The 22,310-nt window shown below is 54.9% G+C and overlaps 1 protein-coding gene across 2 annotated transcripts in view; it reads right to left on the reverse strand.

Moving 5' to 3' along the window:
* The window catches only part of MAN1C1 (mannosidase alpha class 1C member 1), a 135,121-nt gene that overhangs the window by 29,246 nt on the left and 83,565 nt on the right, over positions 1-22,310 (reverse strand). For both annotated transcript variants that reach the window (XM_005607334.4, XM_070251121.1), the window contains 2 exons: positions 6,535-6,650; positions 3,728-3,808 (listed from right to left, as the gene is read on the reverse strand). In XM_005607334.4, coding sequence (XP_005607391.3) covers positions 3,728-3,808; positions 6,535-6,650 — 197 coding nt within the window. The remainder of the gene's footprint in view (positions 1-3,727; positions 3,809-6,534; positions 6,651-22,310) is intronic.

Below are 22,310 nucleotides of genomic sequence, written 5' to 3' on the forward strand. Positions count from 1 at the left end.
TTTATAATCTATTAAGAAAAAAATATTTCAAAATAGTGTATTTCAACTTTTGTAAAAATTACGTGCACATGGATGTGAGAGAAAAGGATGGGAAGAAAATCCACCAAAATATGAACGATGGTCTCCTCAGAGCGGTAGGCTCATGAGGATTTTTATTTTCTTCTTTTGGCTTATCTCTATTTTCTGTGTTATTTTTATAATAAAAACAATCTCACAATAAAGGTGATTTATCTTTTAAAAGATGAGATGCCAGTCCCTAAGCAAGTGCTCCTGGTGGGACAACACACACTTCCTTTCGGATCTGGAGGGTGACCCCATTTGCTGACCTCCTGCATGTGTCGTTGCAAAACAAAGTCTTGAGGTCCCCCCCTCCCAACACGTGCAACTTAGAAATGTGCAGGCAGCTGTCCAGGGACCGCAGTGGGGGAGGAGTTTGCGACCCCTACAGGGGCTGTGGATGGAGGACTGGGAGGGGCAGGTGTGGTTCTCACTTAGGAAGGGAGGGAGGGAGAGGGGAGAACCACGCCCAGGGCCTGGCGGGGATGCGAGAGAGAAGAGGGTAAAGTCAGTGCCAGACAGTGGGTCCAGCTGTGGGCACAGGGGTCGGATCCCTGGGGGCTTTCTAGAGTCCAGAGTTCACAGCCTCGCATCACCCCAGAAGCCCCCGGATTAGCAACAACAAAGGGCTCTCCTCTGAGGCTCCTGATGGAGGCTGAGCACAGAAGCATGAAGGAACCCACCGGAACCTGAACCTAGACACCAAGGCTCTGGCCGCGCTTTGCCCTGAGGCCTCCGAGCTAACTCTTCCTGAATGCTCCTATCTACTGGCTGCACTGCAGGCCTCCACCACCCCAGGGAGGGTGCTGGGCGAGCGCATGTGCACAGGAGTGATACCACTGGGAACAGCAGACCACTGGTCCCCCTCACCACCTTGGAAGTGAGGAGGCATGCCAGCTCTTATCTACGTGATCATCAACCCTTGCAACGGCTGGTGGGGAAGGTGTTGCTCCACTTTGAGGATGACTGAGGACCTGTGAAACTGAGTCTCAGAGAAGCAGTTTGCCCAAGCTGTGGGGCAACTAAGTGGCTCTTTTCCAGGACCCCAAGCTGCCTCTCCAACACAGAGACGCGGCCTCAGACAGCCACTGCAGGCAAAGGGCAGTGGGCCGGTGCTTCCAGAACAGAGGTGAGAAAAACCAGCAAGAATTCTACTTTGTAGATTGGAAAGGGCACTGGCCTGGGAGTCAGAACCTAGGTTCAGATCTTCCCGCTTAGCAGCTGTGTGACCTTGGGTGAGCCACGTACTGTCTCCGAGCCTCATCTGCACAGTGAAACACTGATATGTCCCCTGGCTGCTTCACAGGGTTCTTCTAGAAATCAAATGAGAGGATGTATATAAGTGAATGTGCCATATAAACTGTAAAGTGCTGTGGTTATGCTTGATAGTCTCCTAGAAGTCTCAGTAGGACTGGCCTACCCAGCAAGAGCTTCTCCTTCCACAGGTTCCCTCTGAAGCAGATAGCCCTCAGCCCAGCAAGGGGTGTGGGGTCTCCTCTGCCACTCATTCCACAAATATTCGTGGGAAATTTTTAAAAATGGAAAGACCCATTCCATAGGCACCCACCATGTGCAAGATCGAGGACTGACAGAGGAGGGAAGCCTCCGTCGAGTGTGGCTAAGCCCTGGTGACAAGCTACAAGCCTGGCCCAGGGTGGAGAGGCCGCAGCGTCAGGAGTCAGCCCAAAGCAGCCGTCAGGGACTGTGGGGCCTGAGCAAGTTACTGCTCTCCGAACCTCTGTTTCCACATCTGCAAATCGGTGACAACACCCACCTCATGGGCTGTTTGAGGAGCAGGGAGAATGTACACGAGCGGCAGAGTATCTGTCGTGGGGAGGGGCTGGGGGGGCAGAGGCGGATCAGGAAGGCATGGCTGGAGCACAGGGGCTGAACCCTCAGGAGCTGCCCGCTCAGGGATTCTGAGCGACTGGGGCCTCTCCTTGGTCCTTTTGAACTACTTCTAAGTCACTGGTGCTCCTATCCACACCCCACTGTCTGGTCTGCATCCTGGAAAGCCAGGCTGATGGTCCCTCCTAGCGAGCCAAGGCCCCAAAACAGGTTCTTGGAGTCACACCCACCCTCAGAGGCGGGAAGGAGGCCCGAGCATCAGGCCTGAGCAGCGCCAGCTCCTTCCTAAATCGCTGGCACCCACACCAGCCCCTGTGAGCCCCGAGCTGCACGGCTCCCTCCTCCTTCCCCACATCCCACGTCCACCTCCCCACGAGCTGGACGGGAGGCTGGGCAAGGGCCCGTGAAGAACACTGATGCCTTTTTCTGCTCCATATGTCATTTTCCTGTGCTGGGGTTTTCAAATGAAATCCAGGCCTCGGGTGGCTCACAGCCCAGGGCTCCCATCTACAATTGTTTGGGGACAAATTGGTACAACCAGTAATCTCTGCTGAGGAGATTATGCTTGATGGAGAGAGGCCTGGAGCGACTGGAGAGAGAAAGAGCACGCCTTTTGCCTCTAACCCTTGGCTTCAGCTGCTGCTGCCTTAAGTTGAAGGGAAGCGGAAATGGCTTTCTCAGACAACAAGCCAACAAGCCGCAGAGGTGAAGAGGGAATTTTCTGCAGCTTGCTCTCCTCACCTCCAGGCTCCCCACCGGCAGGGGGCCAGGGATAATTATTTGTCTCTGGGTGGACAGAGCAGTGGTCGTGCTGGGCAGCGCGGCCCCTCTGGGTAACAGAGAACACAAGTGACCAGTGACCACGTCCTGGGGACCCGGCCAACCTCACCACCAGATCCTTGGGCTGTGCCTTCACGGGAGCTCACAAGGGGCTGAGGAAGCCCCCCATTTCTACAGAGCTCCGCGCTTCTCAAAATTCTCTTGCAGTGCAGAGAACATGGGCTTTGGAGCCGGTCAGCCCTGGGGTCAAATCCTTTCCTTCCTGTCCCATTTCACAACAGCTCTTTGACCCAAGGGGGATTAGGATCATCTCCATGGTAGGGAAGGAAGTGAGGCCCGGGGATGAGAGAAGGGCACTCCTCAAGGTCACAGGCAGTTGTGGGGTGGAGATGAGGCCCAGGTTTTCTGACTCCATGCCCAGGACTCTGCCTTCTCACCTCACTTCACAGCCCTCCTTCTGGAAGCCAACGTGGCTCACCTGAGGCCAAGGTCTCACATTGACAGCATGTGACCAGCTTGGCTGCCCCAAGTTCCCTGTTGCCCCCCTGAGACCTGGAGCCAGCGTCTGGCTGGTGGCTGGCCCAGGAGGCGCAGGCAAGAGATGGCTGTGGAGTAGGACAGGGCCAAGGGGCCCCAGGGGTGGAAATGGTGAAATAATGGTCTTGGCTTTGTCAGTCTGGAGAACCAACACCTCCAAAAACCAGTCCAGCAGCTCCACAAGCCTGAACCGAGCCCAGTTATTGCCGGGTTCCGTGAGAGGGGTTGCGCAGCTGGGCGAATAGACGCAGTGGTTGCCCTTAGAGAATTTACTATCAACCGTGAGAGCCAGTTGGGCTCACCTGGGCAGCAGAATGGCCGCATCAGGCAGAAGAGGAGGAAGACTCTGCAGGTGGCATGGTGGAGGGGAGGGGGGACGTGGGTGGCCCTGGGCAAATCCCCTCGAATCCCAGATTCCTCACTGGTGAAATGAGGAGTTGGGATTGGATGTTCTCCAAAGCCCCTTCCAGCCTGGATGGTCCAGCGCCTTGAAGGGCCAACTCACCTCTTCCCCCGTCAGGTAGAAGGCTGAGAGGAGGCCTCCGATGTACCGGATGTTCACCTCAAACAAGGATGCTTCTCCGCTCTGTAGGGCAGAAAGAAGGGGGGAGGGGGGAGGGCGGCGGGGACACTTGTGAGATGCCCACAGGGCTCCCAGGGATAGCGGGGTCCTTGAGACAGGCCACTGCCCCTCAACCCCAAGGATCTGGCCACATGTGTGCCAGGCTCCAGGGCCTTGCCCAGCGGGCCAGGCGATGCTCCACGGCGGCTTTCAGGGCAAAAGGCGAGAGGGATCAACACCTGCCTGGCTGCCGCTATTGCACATTTACAGCATTCCAAATAAACACTGGGTTTGGCTTCCTTCCCCAGCCCTTGCCCGAGGCCATCGGGACAAAGTTATGCCTGGCTGCTCTCCAAGGCACTCAAGAACCGGGTGGGGAGCTGCGGGCTGAAGCTTAGCCCGAGGGAGGCATATTCTCCACCAGTCTGGCTGCTTCCCTTCCCCGAGGGAGCCCCTGGGCTGAGCAGGAGGGTGGTGTGGCCCTTCCTCAGGGTGACAGGGCAATGGGAAGGTTCTCAGAGGAGGTTCTGGGGCAGACAGGGCAGGCTGAGGCTGAGAGGAGGGGATGCTAGACAGAGCCTTGTAGGCAACCAGCGATTTCTCAGCCTCGGCTCTGGAGCCCTCAGGGCATGCCCACGCTCGTCTTATTCACTGATACTTTCTTTCTGAAGTCTGGAGCAAATGAGGAGTGTTGGGGAATCATGCCAAGCGGGTTAAAATCCCACCTGAGCCACTTACTTGGCTTTGGGACTTTGGGCAAGATATTTAGCCTTTCCCTGCCGAGCTTCTTTATCTGTAGAACAGAGCTGACAATGCTTCCTGCGCAGGGCGGACATGAGATGAAGAGTGATGCAGGCGATGTGCCCGCCTGTCCCAGCCTTGCTCCTTTAAGGTGCCTGTTATTACCTCCCTGGCCCCCGAGGGCTCCCCTGGGCATGCTTCCCACATCAGGTCCTTCATTACTGATAACAACCACCATCACGCCTTTATGGGGAGAGCTTTTCCATCAACCGAACGCTGTTAAGCCTCTAGCTCTTTTTTTAAATTTATTTTTAATTTTTTTCTTTTTCAGTTTTTTGGTTTTTTTTTTTTTTTTTTTTGAGGAAGATTAGCCCTGAGCTAACACCTGCCAATCCTCCTCTTTTTGCTGAGGAAGACTAGCCTGAGCTCACATCCGTGCCCATCTTCCTCTACTTTCTATGTGGGACGCCTGCCACAGCATGGCTTGCCAAGTGGTGCCATGTCCGTACCCGGGATCCGAACCGGGGAACCCCAGGCTGCCGAAGCAGAACGTGCACACTTAACCACTGCACCACCAGGCCGGCCCCAGCCTCTCTCCCTTTTAGCCTTACAGTGCTCCTGAGGTGGTCACTCCCATTTTTCAGATGGGAAAGCCAAGGCTCAGAGAGGGGGAGTGACCACATCTTCCTTTCTTCCAGGGGCATTCCCTAACCCACCCCTGCCTGCCTGAATGTTACCAGACTCCCCTGACCCTGGCACCACCTGGCACCTTGGCAGCTGCCTGGTGCCCGCTCTCTATCCCCTGCGTAGGGGACAAGGTGGGCCTATGAAGACACCCGTTCCTTCTCCCACCTCTGCCTTTCTCCCACTCAATACAGCGGAAATGAGGGGATTCTAAACCTCCTCGCCTCACACTGACTACCAGAGGTCACAGTAAGTCTCAAAATAATCACAGTAATGAGACGATGATGCTGGCACTATGGCACATCTGTACTGGACTTGACAGGGTTTTAAATGCTTGTTACAACCCTCCATGGGACTTAGGCCCGCGAGTTAGGCATGATCACTGTCGCTGCTGTGTCCTTCCTGTCTTAGAACTGGGGAAGCCAAGGCTCAGGGAGGCTAACGACTTTCCCAGGCTGCCAGCCAAGCCAGGGAGGCTCTGTTGTGGTGTTGCTTCCAGCTTTCCCCGGTTTGTCTCCCTGCCCCGCTCTGCACTGACATGAGCTGCAGGAGCTGTCCCCATACGCACCGGGACTGTCCCACGGGGAGCCCCGGATGCTGCCTGACAGTGTGTTTTGATGTGACCCTCCCTCTATCTGTCTCCACCTCTTGCTCCCCAAATTCATCTAAACAGCCTCTCCCCATGGTGAGCTGAGACCTCCAGGATGGATCCGTTACTTCAGTCTGGGCTGGGAGATCAATGGGGTTGGGGTCCGGTATTTAAGGATTTCATGCCACCCAGACACATTACCGTCTCCTCCTTAAGGCCCTGATCTCTGACCAGGGATGCCTATGAGGCTGGAAACCGAGGGTCCGGGACCTGGTCATGGGCCTCTAACCAGATGGCCTCCCAGCCCCTCTCTCAACAGGGCAGGACAGGGGGCCTCCAGGTTAGAGCAACTCAGAGCAGACAAGCCACTCCTCCCCTCCACAGAGTCACTTCCCCTGTTGCTGTTCTGTGCAATACATCCAGCCGTAGAAGGGACTTCCTGGGTGTGAGCAACATGCCTGGCACCCCAGAGAGTGAAAAGAACAGTCATGGCTGTCTTCCTTCCCAGGAGAGGAGGATAGGGTGATAAATACTCATGGGCCAGCCAGGGTTGGGGGGACGTCCCCCACCTTAAGGCCGGTCTCAGGAGAGGGGACTCAGCATGGAGTGACTGCTCTGCTGTGCAGCCTAGGGCCAGAGCCTCCAGGTCTCTGGGTTTCAGAGATGACAGCGTGGAGCTGGCAGCTGACCTCTTGGGTCCCTTTTGGCCCTAACACCCCAGGGGTCTGTGACTCACCACGTTCAGATGGAAGCTCTCTTCAACCCAGGCCTTGGCCTCCTGGAACTCCTCCTTCAGCTCCATGAGGTAGAGGGTGTCGAGGGAGTCAATGACTGTTGCTCCGCTGAGGCCTCCTGCAGGCACAGAGGGTGGAAGGCAGGACCCAGGGTCATTCCTATCCTTTCCATTCCCGACCACACAAGCCACCACTCCCAGGACCCTTCTAAATGCCTGGACAGGCGCCAAGGCCAAGGCTGGCCCAGGCATAATCCAGGGAGAATCTTGTGCCACCAGCCTTGGAAGGCGAGTCCCCCCATGGGCTGCCAGGACCCAGTGACCCCGCCACGGGCTGCTTCCTCCTCAAGGCAGCAAAGAGTGGGTGGCAGGCTGGAAGACCACATTCATGGGCTAAGCCATTTCCCAGACCTTGGTCCACTCTTATATCCACCAGCAAGTCAACCATCAGTGCTGGTTGGGTACCCACCACTCTTCTGTGATGCTGGAAGGAAGTTGAACTGGCATTTGGCCCACAAAATCCTAACAAATGTGCCAGTCCTTTGACTTTGCAATTCCATTCCTTATTTTATTCTAAGAAAAAAAAAAAGAGATGTTCATAAACATTTATCCAGGAAAGTATTTATTGCAATACCATATATAACAGGGAAAAGTTGGGAAAAAACGCCAAGTCCTGTAATAGGGGATTAGTTATATAAACTGTGTGTTTATTGAGGAGATATCCATGGGATCTGTTAAGTTAAATAAAAAGTTGGTTGCAAAAGAAAAAAAAAAGCACAGCATAATTTCTTTTCTTTATCGTATGCCAAACGCGTCCGAGCCTGCACAGAACTAGTCTGGCAGGACATAATTCAGGCGTTATCTCCAAGCTGGGATTACAGGTGCTTTTTGATTTCTTCAGCTCATGGATTATTTGTATAATTAGAAGTTTATTTCCGTTTAAGAAAAAAAGGAAAGAAAGTTTGGGCAAAGAAACCCAACAAATGCACAAGCCAAAGATTCTGTGGCCACTCAAGAACGGTGAGGACACAAAGCACAAGCTACAAGGTGGCCCCTGCCACTGGGCCTGAGACTCTCGTCCTGGGAGTAAAGGCTGAGATCATCGTGCAGAATGAGAGTTTTCCACACCACACACTGGGCAGGAGAGTGAGGACGACGACCTCCCCACAGGGCACAACCAGAGCCCAAGTGGAGAGGCCTGTGAAGGAGGAAGGGAGGGAAAAAGAGATGTGCTTGGTGCCATCTGGAGGGCTTCCTGGAAGAGGAAGCTGCCTCCCACAAACTCCTTCCAACTACAGGCATTGCAGGCAGCAGCAGTTTTCTTTAGGGATCAGAATGTAGTTTAAGAGGAGTAATTGTTCCTTCAGAGTCCTCCTTGCAGAGGCTCAGAGCCGTGAGCATCGCAGGCTCCGAGGCCCCCAGAGGAGCTCTAGAGCTCGCCGACAGCGCTGAGCCCCACTTGAGTCTGAAGCACGGGCTTTGCGGGCACTCCTGCATTCAGAGTTAGCGTCGAATATCCTTGATTAGTGCTTCCCTAACTGCTCACTTGTGTCAATTTTGGAGGCAGACAATCCCTCTGAAACTCACACACTTACCCACCCCTCTGGGCCGGGCAAGGTCTGATAAAGGGCACAGCCTGGAAAAGGATGGGAGGGCGATCAGGAAGAGGCTGGGAGAAAGATAAGGCTGGAGGTTAAAGAATCCATTTCCAGCAGGGAGGGTTTAACAAGGAAGAGAGGAAGGAGGGGAGGGCTGGGGAAGTGAGGGCTTCCCAACGGAGTCCTGCGTTCCTGGATGCCCTCAGTACTTGAGTGGAAGTGAGTTTCCAGATCGTCAACCCCCACTACACTGAAGGATTGGTAGGAAAACAGACCCCCGTTGATCCTGGCTGCTTCCCCTGAACGTGCCAGAGGCTGGACGTGGTGCATGGGAACGCTGTACCCTCCGAGGTGCTCAGGCACCGGGGCACTGATGCACCACAGAAGGACAGAGACTGCGACATGCCCAGGCCACAGAGTGCCAGCCTGGTGTCCCACTCCTGGCTCTGAACCTAGGGCCCCCTCCTCTTATACCACAGGGTCTCAAACCTGATTTTTTAAGGTCCTGGAGGGATTTTCAAGATCTCGCTGCCCCACCCCTAAATTTCAAGATGACCCCTAGAGAGGGGTTGGGACAAGCCCAAGAATAGACCAGCGGAGGAGTGGCAACCCAGCCTGGGCCCAGTGTGATGTGTTTTCCACGACAGGAGTTGCCTCTCAGTTCCCTGTGAAAACAATTTCTGGTCTGATTGCAGCCCCACCCCACCCTGCGGGGGCAGGGGCCACTCTGGTCCCTGCCGTGCCGCTCGCTAAGAGAAGCCCCAGCTGTGCATTCTTCAAGGCCAAGGGAGAGGGGGCAGAGTATCTGATTTCCGAATCCTGCCCTGGGCTGGTGTTCCCACCTCACGGGCCCTCCTCCCCCTGGGCTGAGCCTGAGCCCAGGGCCCCAGGGCGTCGGCTGGGCCAGGAGGGCTCCTCGTGACCCGCTGTCCTTCCTGAATACTCCGGAGGTGGGCGGCTGAGAAGGCAGCTCGCTAAGAGATCTGTTGGCAAGGGTCTGCCCTGCTCTCAGGTTCCTGACTCCTTCTCTCGGTTGAGCTCTCACCCGTCTCCACCTACCACACAGCCGGGCTGCAGGCCAGCAAGGCACTCATTGGAAAGCCTTTCATTCCAGGCGAGAGGTTACCCGGCGGCCAGGCTGGCAGGGGAGAAGGCCTTATCCCAAATTCAACTCTATCTGCACCTGCAGCCGGCCTTCGGCAGCTCCCCTGGGGAAAAGACACAGGTCCATTCAGTAAACAGGCCCATGATTTATATGGAAAGAGCCAACCGGGCACAGAAGGCCAGCAGCCAGCTTGGATGCTTCACCGGGCCTGGGCCTGGTGCAGATTCCAGGTTGGCCCAATCCCTCAGCTCCGAATCCTTGCTGTTCACAAAGGACTCCCTCCCCCTCCGCTGGGGAGGGGAGGAGGGCAGGAGGCAGTGAGCTGTGTTAAAAGAACACAACTCTGGGTTCAAACCCAGCTTGGGCCAGCAACACATCTGCTCTAAGAGTCAAAGTTCTCAACAGTAAAATGAGGTTAAGACCACTGGGCTGGGGTACGAGGGAGCCACTGCAGGCTCCTGAGCCTGGATAAATGCATCACATATATGCCCTGTCCAAAGACCTCTGATAAGGACATCTGTACGTGCCTGGCACAGAGTGCTTGACAAATCAGTTCATTGCTCCCATTTCTGGGATCCCTTAGCTCACCTTGAAACACTGGCCTGGCCAGGGAGATGCAGGTTCAAATCCTGGCTCCATCACATACAAGCTGTGTGCCAGGGCAAGACACTGTATCTCTCTGAGCCTCATGTTCCTCACCTGCAAAATGAGGACAGTAGGAACCACCTCCTAAGGCTGCAGGGAGGGTTAAATGGGCAGTGGATGGAAAGAAGCTGGCACAATGTTGGTACATGTGAGCTTAACCCAATAAACAGAAGTGGGGCCCTCCTTGCCCCTGACTGGCCCTGGGCAGCAACTCCACAAAACCTTCTGTGGTCACTGAGGCCTTGCAGTCCTCCTGCATTGCTGGTCTCTCCCGGCCCCGCAGGGCAATGTGGGCACGAGACTGCAAAACCCTTGGCCCAACTTAAAGGGAAAGCACCACATGAGCCCTACCTGCTGCTGTGGCCATCGCCAGCCGTGACCTGGGTGTGCACCTGCCGCCAAAGGGCCTTCCTCCCTCCAGGACCCCTTTCCTTCCCCTGATTCACCCTGTACACTGTTGCCTGATCTGTCTTCCTAAAGCCAGATCCAGCTGTGTCCGTCCCCAGCTCAGGGACCTGCAGTGGCTCTCAGTACCCATGCAGTGAGGGGAGTGAAGCCTTTTGGGTGTGACTCTAAAGGGTCTGGCTAATCTCAACTCCTGCCAAGCTCTGCTTCCTAGACACACGTTGCCCACTCCCGCCTTCACACCTTTGCATGTGGGGTCTCCTGTGCCAGGAAAGCTGCTCTGTGCATCTGGGCATACTCAAAGCCCACACTTTCTTCAAGGTCCACTTCCCCCTGGCAGCCTTCCCTGATTCCACCCAGCCAGCCTCCTCCTGCCCAGAGAGCTCCCACAGCACTTTCTCTGGCCTCCACGCAGGCACCCACCACCCCCACCCTGCACTGTGGGCTTTGTCCCATCCTCTAACCACACTGTGAGCTCGAGGTCAAGGGTTCCCCCTGGCTCTCTCATACTCCTTCCCCACCTTGTGTCAAGCAGCCCCCAAGGCCAGAGCCCCCAACCCCAACAGGCCACTTGCTGTTCCTGCAGCCTCCTCACACGCCCCGCCTCCTGAGACTCTTCTAGAAACTCCACCAGCATCTGCCTTCCCACTCCTCCTCCCCCTGTGGGACTCTAGAGCCCACCCTGACGCCTCCCTGCCCATGAAGCCCCTGTGATCTCCCCCGAGGGTCCTCCCGACTCTCCCCCTCTGAGAACTCTTCGCTGGCCCCTCCAGGCCCACACGGCAGGCCCCTCCTCTGTGGACCCCCACCTCCAGTCCGAGCACTCCTCCATTCTTATCACACGATAAAGGAGTGGTCGCTTTACTTGTCCCTGTCCCCTGTTAGAACAGGGGCTCTGGTCTGCACCAGAGTCATCTCCACGCTCAAGAAACAGCTGCTGAGCGAAAGTGGGAAGGTGGGAGGGCAGGACAACAGGCTGGGCCGGCTCTGGCCACCCGCACCTACGCTCCCGGCTTCACGCTTGCTCTGCGCTGGATCTTGGCCTTCAGGACGCCCCTCTTCCCCTTCCTTCTCCTCCCAATGCTGAGGTCGCCTCTTCCCAGGCTCCGTGGCCGGTGGGCTCTCCCTCATCTCTACACGGATAAAGACCGGCTTCCCAGGGCTCTGTCTTTGGGTCTTTTCTCTTCTCCGTCCCTCATTCCCTTAGTGATCCAATCCCATCTCACAGCTTAAATACCATCCACATGCTGATGATTCCCAGATTTAAATTTCCAGCTAGGACCTTGTCCCCAAACCCCAGACTCACCTATCTGACAACTCTCCGCTCATATTTCCACTTGAGGTCCACAGGCATCTCATGGTTAACTTGTCTGAAAGCAAATCCTGCTCCTCCCTCCACACCTGTTCCTCCCAGCACCTTCCCACCTCCGGGGAGCTGTGGCCCTAAACCCTTGAGTCTGCTGTGTCTCTCGCCCCCACATTTGGTGCTACAGCAAATCTGGCTCAATCTTTACAAGATTTCCAGACTCTGTCCACCTCTCACCTCCTCCGTGCTACCACCTTTAAAAATGCAAGTCATATCACCCCACTCCTCTGCTCAAAACCCTCCCATGGCTCCCATCCACTTGGAGGCCCGTGAGCTGGCCCTGGCTCCTCGGCCCCTGCCTGGCCTCTCCCTCCTCTCCAGTGGCACCCCGTTCCTGGAGCCCTCCAGGCCTTGGAGCCCTGGCCTTGGACTGTGACGGCTCTGCTGAAACAGCACCCCCACTGCTATCCCCTCACCCTTCACTCTTCCTGAGCGCCTTTATCCCCAGGGTCATCACACGAGGATCTGCCTCCCTGTTTGCGGTCTGCCTTCCCCTGGTGGCGCCGAAGCTCCTGGAGGGGAGAGCTCCGTTTGTCCACTGCAGTCCTCCACTGCCTCCAACACTTTCCAGCCCATCACAGGTGCCCGGTCAGTATTTGGGAATAAAGGGCCTCCGCCCCCTGGGCAGGGGACGCTTCGAGGGGGCTATGGCTCATTCGCATCTCTCAGTGCCTGGCTACGGTCTAGCACCCAGAGGCATTAAAGGTAAAATGTGTTGGTTGAACAGACTGAGCCCACCACATAGGCGTCTGTGGTGACCACGTCCAGGGCTGGAGCCAACACAGGAGACCCTCCCACCAGGCTGCAGCCAGATCAGTCAGTGGGGCTGAGCACGTCCTCACCATTGCCCTGCGCATGCTGGTGTGTGCCAGCACCAGAAGTAAATTGTCATGTGTGTGCTGGTCTCTACAAGGGACCAGACCCCGGCTCCCATAGCCTCCTCCCTGGGGGCTGCCTGGACAGGAACCGCCCTATCCTTCTGGACTGAGTTTGTATCCCCTCTCCTGACTCTGCCATACTAATGATGAGGAGGTTTTTATGTGATGTTATATCAGCAAAGAGAAATGGGTCAGGCTGGGCAACATAAGCTCCAGGAAGAACATTTAGCAGGAAAAAAATCACCCAAGGCGTAGCCCATTACCTCTGTATCCCCACAGCCATAAACTAATGGTTGCATTTAATTTAATGATATAATCCACAGAGACTTTTCTTAATCTGTAAAGAAACAACAAAAATGTTTTTCTCAGCTTCCAAAGAAACCAATGCGGCTGTGTGGCAGGTTGTATTTCCCAAAGATAGCTGCACGGTATATGCCATCCCACGAGAGCAACTCTTCCCACGGCTCCTCTCCTTGAGCTGGGTGGCCCATTGTGACTACCTGGAGCAACAGGATAAAGCAGAAGGGATGATGTGCAAGTTTCCAGGCTCCAACCTTAAGAATCTGGCAGTTTCCACTCCCTGCCTCTTGGAATGCTGGCTCTTGGAACCAGCCACCAGAATGTGAGCAAGCCTAAGGCAGCCCACGAGAGAACACATGGAGAGGCCATGTGTATGTTTTCTGACTGACTGCCCATCGGAGGGCCCCCGCCAACAGCCAGCATCAATTCCAGACGTGTGAATGAAGAAGGTTCCAGATGGTTCCAGTGGTCAAGACACCCTCAGCCTTCAAGCCTTCCCAGCTGGGGCCCCATACACTGTGGTACAGAGACAAGCTGTCCCCATTGTGCCCTTTCTGAATTCCTGACCCAGTGAATCTGTGAGCATAATGAAATAATTGTTTTAAGCCACTAAGTTTTGAAGTAATTTGTTATGCAGCAGTAGCAACTGGAATGTTCTGTCACATGGGTTTCTAGGAAGATTAATTAAAGCGATATCCCCACTACCCCAAAGCACATTGTTTGGAAACCACATCATCTTGTATGGCGAGGTCTGGCCGCATGCAATCCTTTCAGGGATTAGGCCCTCTCCACTTCTCTCAGGTCTGGTTTTTCCCCTCCAGTAGGCTGATTGTTTCCAGGCAAAAGTTTTTCGGAGCCTCTGGAAGGACTAAAGATATTTTTTAGGAATTATTCCTAGAACCCAACAGAATGCTCTTACTATAGGCTGATTAGTAAAAGACGATCAGATGTGACCACGTCACTGTCCTTTGTAAAAGCCCTCAGTGATGTCCCTGTTCTCCAAGTTCAAAGTCCTGGCGCAGTGGGCAGGGTGCCCGTGGTCCAGGCCTTGGCAACCTCTCCAGCCTCACCTCTCTACTGCTCTCTGCATGTGATGCTCTTTCCACATCAGACCACCAGCAGCTCCCCAAACGCCCTGGGGTGTCTGCCAACACGGGTCTCTATGCCTGGGATGCCTTCCCTTCCCGAGGTGGCTTGGTAAACACCTACTCATGGTTCTGGCCTTGGCTCGAGCTTCCCTCAAGGCATTCCTGAGCTACCAAGCAGATCTGACGGTCCCCCCTTAGCAAGCCCACCTGCCCTGCTGCAGGGGCTCTGTCACAGCGCTGCCTGCACTACGTCACACATCTTTGCTTACATGCCTGTGAATCCCAGGGGGCAGGGGCTGGACCCGGCTCTTCCCAGTGGCCCCAGCATCCATCCCCAGGCCAGGCACCGAGAAGGAGAATGAACGACTGTTGAATGAATGAGCGGCTAGTGGAAACGCCCACAGCGCCTTCTTAGGGATCGCCAAACACTTTACAAGGCTTCTAGGCCTCGAGAAAAACACACCACCCACAGCAGTGGCCAGCTATCCAAGGAAAACACGGTTGGAGGGACGAGATGGGCAGCTGCAGACGTCAGCGCCTGGTGGAACTAATGGCTTCCTCCGCCCTTCCCAAACAGATGCCACGCTGTGCTGCCACAGCTGGCTGGAGGAGGTGTGGCGTGGCCGACGGCTGGACGAGGCCACTGTGACGAATGGAGGACATGGTTCACTAAAGCCATCGACTGGACGGGGCTCCTCGCTGGAAAACAGGGTGTGTTTAAAAATGTTAATGTTTTGTTTGTTTTTAAATAAGGGCTGCGGGTGCTGTCTGACCTGGAAACTAGTATTTAAAACTCCCTCTGACAGTGCTGTGGAGCCAGCTCTGAACTGCTTTTATCTCAGAAAATCTCCGAGAGAAGAAAAGGCAGATGGAGAAATGGGAGCCCAGGATGCTGCAGTGACATCTCAAAGACACACAGCAGCTCAGGGCAGAGCTGTAACCAGACACCACCTTCCAGACCACACGACCTTGTTTCCCTTTCCAGCTGTGTGATCTTGACCTCTCTGGGCCTCAGAAAATGGGACAATTAGGTCTCCTTTATAGAATGCCATGGCCAGCTCAGATGAATGTATACAAAGAACACTCAGCAGGCGCTCAGTACAAGAGAATTTGATACACCCAGCAACGGAGAGGTGCTCAGTGCCTGGGGCTATTATCATAAGGCTCAGTTCCAGCAGAGGAAGCCATCCCAGGGCCAGCAAAGCCAGGATCCTTTGCAGATCCTTGGCCTAGCAAGAAAGGATGGCACGGCCTTTGTGCCAGGCAGGCAGGCGAGAGCCCTCAGGAAGGCAGGACCAAGCTGGGCAGGCACTGTGTCATTTTTAACACACTTCTCACCTTACTGGGGAGACGAGCAAAAGCTGGAGCCCTTGGCTGCTCACCCCCAGAGAACTTAAAACCCCACTGCTGCTCTGGGCAGCTCCTGAGGGCAGCCCACAGTCCCTCCACGCTCCGGCTTCTATCTGCAAATGAGATGACTGCTCAGTACCCTTCCTCTGCCTCCAGGGAGGGTGGACATCCCTGTCCCCTCAACCTTGGTCTTGTCCAGGTAACTTGCTTTGGCCTTGTGGTGGGTGGGACTTCAACTCTGCCCTTGACTTTCGGCTTGGCCAGGAGACTTGCCAGTGGGATTAGTGGACATGACTTGAACAGAGGTCTGGAATAAGCTTGCATGGGTGGGCTTCCTCCTGCTTTTCAGCAGGAGAAGAACAAGCCTCGAATAGCCACTGGTCCGAGAAAGATGAGAGACAGGTGGAGCAGACCTGGACCCAGCTGAGCACAGCCTAGATAAACCAAACTCCAGCCTACCTACAGCCACATGAATGAGAAATAAATAAATGCTCACTGTCGCCTGCCACTCATTGTGGGGTCATTTGTTACACAGCATGATTTTGGAAACAGCTGACTGATATAATGCCCTTCCAGCCCTAACTCTTAGTAGTCTCTTCGTGTTTTCCCTTCTCTAGCTAGACTACTGATTCTATGTGGTCCACTCTTTCTAGCCTTCCAGCCCTTTACTCACACTGTTCCCTCCACTCGGAACGCCCTCCTCTAACCCAAAATGTCTCCACACATGTTCCAATCCAATGTCTCCTTTAAGTCCTAGAGAAAATGCTGCTTCCTCCATGAAGACGTCCCTGATTGCCCCACCTGGACCTGGTCCGCCTCCTCTGACTCTTTTATTGAAAGAACTGCTTTTCACAACTTTCATTATAGTCATCTGTGTCCTCTTCTCCAGTCTACCGCAGGCAGGGAGTGTGTTCAGGGCTGACTCTATGCCTGGTGGCTCTGAGCCAGCAAGGGCCCTGTGGAGTCTGGGCGTCACTGGGATCTGCTGAACGAAGGACTGGATAGCCTCCTCGCACTGCCTCATACCCAGATGAGGAAGCCACCCCGACTGTGCCCCTCTCCAGAGGCCGTTCCTACGTGGCGTGAGGTGCCGGGGGGGCAGACACCAACTCCATGATGCTCCGAGCCCCTGGCCCAGGGCAGACACCCACCCAGGTTTGCTTGTGGAATGTGGAATTCTCCCAAATGCCAACTGCCAGCCCCTTCCTCATGAGAGGTTCCTAGGAGTAAGTGCAGTCTGCACTGACAGAGCGCTCGCTTAGTGCCAGGCGCCGTGCTGTAGGTTTCATACACATCGTCTTCTTTAAACCTCGAGCCAATTCTGTCACTGCCCCTCTGTCACAGATGGGAGAGCGAGGCTTCAAGGAATTAAGTCACTTCCTCAAGATTTATTCATTCACCCAAAAACATATTTTTGAGTGCTCAGGGCGTGCGTGGTGCTGGAGCACAGTGGGGAATGGACAGTCCCGGTCCCCACTCTCCAAGAGTTGCAGGTCTGGTGGGGGAGAAAGACACCAACCAGGTACACACAGACGACATCTAGTTACAAAGGAACGTGAGTGATAAAGGAAAAGAGAGCGGAACCGTGGCCAGGGGAGGCTCAGCACTTGAGCTGCTGCCTGAAGGAAGCAGAGGAGGAAAGAGGGGCTCGGGGCAGGCCAGGCAGAAGGCAGAGCGAACAGAACAGCCTGAGGCTGGGAAGTCTTGACGTGTTCGATCATGGAGCAGAGAGGAGGTCATAGGTAGTGAGAAAGAGGGAATGTAGCAGGCGGTGCAGGGGTGGGGCCAGGCCACACAGGGCCTAGAGAGCTCACAGAAACGCATGGCAACGGCTCAGGGACTCAATCTGACTGGCATTTTAAAGTGATCCTCTGGCTGCTGTGTGAAGAGTGACCTGGCAGGGGACCCAGGAGGGACCCCACATGGAATAATTCAGGGAGCTGTCCATCTTGGAGGTGAGTGCCCACTGGTCACTTACAGATGGGTGGGAGGGAGGCAGGGAGCATCTGGCCTGCACTTTGAGACCCCTCAAAGGCAGCTGGAGATGCTCCCCAGCCAGAAGGCAGAGGTTTCCCAGTCCAGGAACAAGAGGAATTAACCCAGAGCAGAGGTCAACATCACCCAGTTGTCGCACCTCAACCCCAGGGGGAGCCTCCAGCTGCCCTCAGGCCCCCAGGCGCAGAGTCACAATGCCATCTTAGATATACACTGTGGCCGCACAGAGCTATGCACTGATCATGGCAAACACGGCCGGTGGACTAGAGCCAAGAGGTACAGATGCATGGCTCTGATACCAAGATGAATGCTGATTATTGGAAAGGGGGAAAGAAGGGCAATCAAAGAGGCCCTATTCACCCCAAGAACAGAAAGAGACGGCAGAGGCAGTGCCGGGAGAGCCTGGTGCCGAGCTGCGCTCCAGCACAGGGTCCCGATGGGACGGCTGAGCCGGAGGGAACGGGCCAGCAGAAAGGGCCAGTCCCGGAACCACACTTACTGGCTGCCTTAGTTTCATCATCTGTACAATGATTGGAGCAACACCACCTCCACCTGCGGAACCATCATGAGGGCTGCAGGTCACAGAGCGTGAGTAAAACTCCAGATGCAGCAGCCGCCCATGGCTGGCCTCAGCCTCGGCCTCAGCGGAGATGCCAGCGCGGCTCTCAGCTGTGGAGCCCGTGTGGAGGCAGACACCTGCTGGTGAGCGCCCCACAGGCAGCACCTCCTTCAAGCTTCCCAAGAAACCTACAAGGCAGGCACAATTTGTGTCCCTGTTTTACAGATGGGGAACCTGAGGCTTAGAGAAATCGTGTAAATTTCCCTGGGTTGAGAATGGGGAGCCAAGATTCAACTCAGGCTGGCTGCTTCAGAGGCTCTGTGTTTCACTGCTGTGCCATCCCGCTCCTGTGCAATTTCTGGGAACTTGGCCAGGTTCACAGGGTCTGAGAGGGTCCCAGGCAGGTGCCCACAGCCACGAGACCCTCAGGCTATCTCCTCAGGGTCTGACAGTACCTCCCGCCTGTGGGCTGGAGCAATGCCCCCTCTGTAGCAGGCACTGCCTGTGTGAGAGGAGCTGGGTGCCTCTCCCTGCAGGAGCCCTGCCGGTGATGCACAGACCAGTCTGGCCCTCTTCCCCCAGGAAGCCTTCCCAGATCCCCTCGAGGGGGTGATCATCCTCCCTACACCATTCTGGGTCCCACTGCTGATCACCTGGCCCAGGCTGACTCACAGGAGGGTCCATGTTGGTCTGTCTCTCTGACAGGCAGGAGCCCTGGGAGGCAGAGATCCTGCCATATTCAAAGAGCTTAGTATAATGTTGGGTGCTCAGTAGCTTTGGAGTAAAACGTATACTGAATTAACCCAGAGAGAGAACTGAGAAGCACCCGGAGGAAGCATGACCACGGCCAGACCGGGTGGCCCTCTCTCCATCATACCCACGATGGTCCCACCTGATTCCCTCCCAGCATCCAGTGAACAGGAGGGGACCGATCTGCCCTCCTCTACAGACCAAAGACCTTCCCTTTGCTTGGTCCCTAGGCCTCTTCCAGAATCTAATAGAAGCCCCCCCACTCCCTCCTCTTACCTGAAAGGGGCCTGCACACATTTTACAGTAACACAGGCTTCCCATCGCCAGAATTACCTGGGCTGACCACCTAACTGAGGTCGGGGGCAGGGGTCGTCTGTGACAGATTTTTATTTCCTACAACGGACGGGGTGAGGAAGTCATTCTAGAGTCAGAATGATATAGAATCAGATCATGTCTTGGCTGTTCCCAGCTGTGTGACCTCTGGTTAGCTACTTCACCCACGTGAGCCTCAACATTCTCATCTGTGAAATGGGGATCATGTCAGATCACGTGTGTTACTAGAGAGACTGGCAGTAGTCGGTGCACAGTGAGGTTTTCTTTTTCTTTAAATGTAAATGGACTGCAGGGGGTGCCTGTGAGTCACCTTTCATTTGATTTAATTTGATTTCTTTTAGAGGCAGCAGTGATAATGGAAAAAGCACAGGCTTCTTTGGTTTTTTCTTTTTAAACATTGGCACCTGAGCTAACATCGGTTGCCAATCTTTTTTTTCTTCTTCTTCTTCTCCCCAAAGCCCCCCCAGTACATAGTTGTATATTCTAGTTGTGGGTCCTTCTGGTTATGCTATGTGGGACGCTGCCTCAGCATGGCTTGATGAGTGGTGCTAGGTCTGCACCCAGGATCCGAACCGGTAAAACCCTAGGCCATGGAAGCGGAGTGTGTGAACTTAACCACTCGGCCACGGGGCTGGCCCAGCACAGGCTTCCGGTCAAAATGTTTGAGTCTTCGCTCTGCATATTACCAGCTGTGTGTCTACAACCAACTTAATTTACCTCTCTGAGTTGTGAGTCTGCATCTGTCAAAAGCAACTGATAGTAATCCCCTTGAAGGTGTGGGCGGCTTGGATGAGGCACAATGTCTCACCGAAAGGGAGAGGAGGCGGAAGGTCTGTGCACGCGCTGAGCATGAGAGGCCCCCCCGCCCCCGTCCCACTTGCCCATGCCCACCCACTCGTCATCCCTGGCATGACAGCCCTGAGCAGCTTCCTGGGTGAGAACTGCGTCTGTCTTAGATCCAGGGACCAAAGCAATTCACAAATGCAGCCACCGTGCCACGGCCCAGAGGGCAGCTCTCTCTGCTTCAGAGAAAACACACAGTTCAATTTCCTAAGGATCGAACCCCCAGGAGCCTCTCAAGGCTTTCCCAGTGAGAGCGGTTCTCCCCCAACGTGCGACTGACCAATTACAGCCTGAGGATCTGAAATTCTCAGCCAAGGTTTGCGAGGATGACGGCGAAAACGAGAGCAATCTGATGGTGGTGGCACAGTTTTCAGAAATACACGGTAATCCATTTCTGTCAATCCATGGGAGGCACAGCTCAAATCATTAATAAGCCATCGTACTTAATCAGGCCGAGAAGGCTGGCCAGTGCCTCTCAGATCATTTTCAAATGGTTTCAGGTTAACTTTCAAAAACTGACAGGCAAGCAGGGAGGGGATTATGACAGACGATAATCTGAGGCACTCTGGTTCCGGTTCTCAGGGGGCGAGGGATTTGAGAGCAAATCGCCACCCAGACCTCAGCGTGGTGGTGGGGACAGCGGTGAGGGAGGGTCCAGGATGCATTAGCAGTGCCTTCGGCCCTCAGGGACTCTGCAGCCGCTTCCTCAGAAAGACAGCAAATTCACAGCAAACTATTAACTAAAGGAATAATTACGACGTCCATGGCAGGTGCTAAGAGAAGGTGGAAGTTTCTCCAGTGGTGACCTCTCGGCTGTGAGCCCACAGACCTGGGCTGGGAATCCTCTTTGCCTCTCACGTGCTGTGTGACCCCACACAAGTTCCTGTATCTCTCAGACTCGGGTTGCTCCTCTATAAAGTGGGATGCTCATCTCACAGGCGTGGGAGGTTACGCAGGAGGGAGGAGCACCGGGGATGTGGGAGAACCCCGCAAGTTAAGTTGGGGTCCTCCTGAGAGGGTCTGTGAGTGCCAGGCTAAGCAGTTTGGACTCTACTGAGAGGGGATGGGGAGCCATGGAGGTGTGTCAGCAGGGCCAGGCCTATGAGCAGCTGTGTGGATTAGAAGCTAACTGAGGGGCCGTGGGCAGGCTGTGGAGAAGGCTGGGACAGTGTTCGTGCAATCCAGGCTGCTCGAAGGGTCAGGAACATTTGTGTCTTCCTCTGGGTCTCTGCCCACACTGGGCACTTGTTGACTTCTAAGTGACCACTCCCACCACACTCTTACCCAAGGTTCCCAGCCTTTGTTTAAGGAAAACACCCTTTACAATCCCCAGCCAAGACCAAGCTCCCCTTCCTTAGGGCAGAGCTGTGGGGAGACTGCCGCCCTGTTAGGAACGGCATTTCCCAGCCCCTTTGCATTTAGGTGGGGCCCTATGACCAATTCTCACTAATGGAATATGGGTGTAAGTTACATCCACCACTTTGAGGCTGGGCCATAAAAACCACTGTGGGATCCTCCAAGGCTGAGGGGCCTTGGGAGTCAGGATCTGAAGATGATGGAGCCTCCATCACCCTGGGTCCTGAGTGACCAGAAGGAGCAGAGACCCTTCTCTCTCCCATCAATTTGACTTTACATGAGCAAGAAATAAATGTCTGTTGTCTTGATCCATTGAGATCTCTGGGTTTATCTGTTACAGCAGCTAGCATTACCTTAATGTAAAAACTGCTCTCACTAAACAGAATGACCTTGGGCATGTTATTTCACCTCCCTGAGCCTCAGTTTCTCTAATGCAGATTCTTGTGTAGGCCCAACAGGATGACAAACATGAGCAATGCTCTGCAAGGAGGGAAGGACCACAGAGATGCCACTCATCACTGGTGTTACTGGCTTCAGTGTCTCCAAGAGCCTGAAGGAGAGGAGACTTTGCACAGATCCTGTGGAGGCAGGGGGAGTGCAGCCAAGGCCTGGAGAAGCTCCAGGCAAGGGGTCAAGATCCACCAGCAGATCCTGACCCAGACTGGAGACCCTCCCTCCAGGCTTTAATTCCGCCCCTCAGCAGAGATGCTCCCCAAATAGCTGAGCCCCCCAGGAAGGAGGCTGGGGCCTGGCTTTCATCTTCTGGCAGCTCCCCAGGAAGCAGTCAGCCCAGCTTCCCTGATAACTTGTTCCAGCCTCTTACAACTCATTAACAGGAAATTGCACGCCCTGCCAGGAAGATGCATGCCTGATTTTTCAGACCTGTCAGGTCGACACTGTTATCAAAGCCTTGTCATGTTTTTGCACAGTCCCCACGTTCTCCTGCTCTGGTGACCTCCTGGCAGCCTCTGGGCTCAGCGCATGCACTTGCTGCCTTTGGAGACTTGAGCACCTCGTGTGGTTGTACGGTTGAGCATTGTTCTGCCAGCCAGTGTGGCAGGGAGCAGGGGCCCAGGATGGAAGCCCACATCGGTGGCCCAGGCTCTCCTCTGTGCCCCGCTCCTAGGCAGTCCTGCACCCCCAGCCCAGGACTGATGCTGGGACCCCAAAGGAGGACAGGAGGCTGAGCAACGTGTGATGTGCTGAGT

This window comes from Equus caballus, chromosome 2 (genome assembly GCF_041296265.1).
Source record: "Equus caballus isolate H_3958 breed thoroughbred chromosome 2, TB-T2T, whole genome shotgun sequence".
Classification (NCBI taxonomy): domain Eukaryota; kingdom Metazoa; phylum Chordata; class Mammalia; order Perissodactyla; family Equidae; genus Equus; species Equus caballus.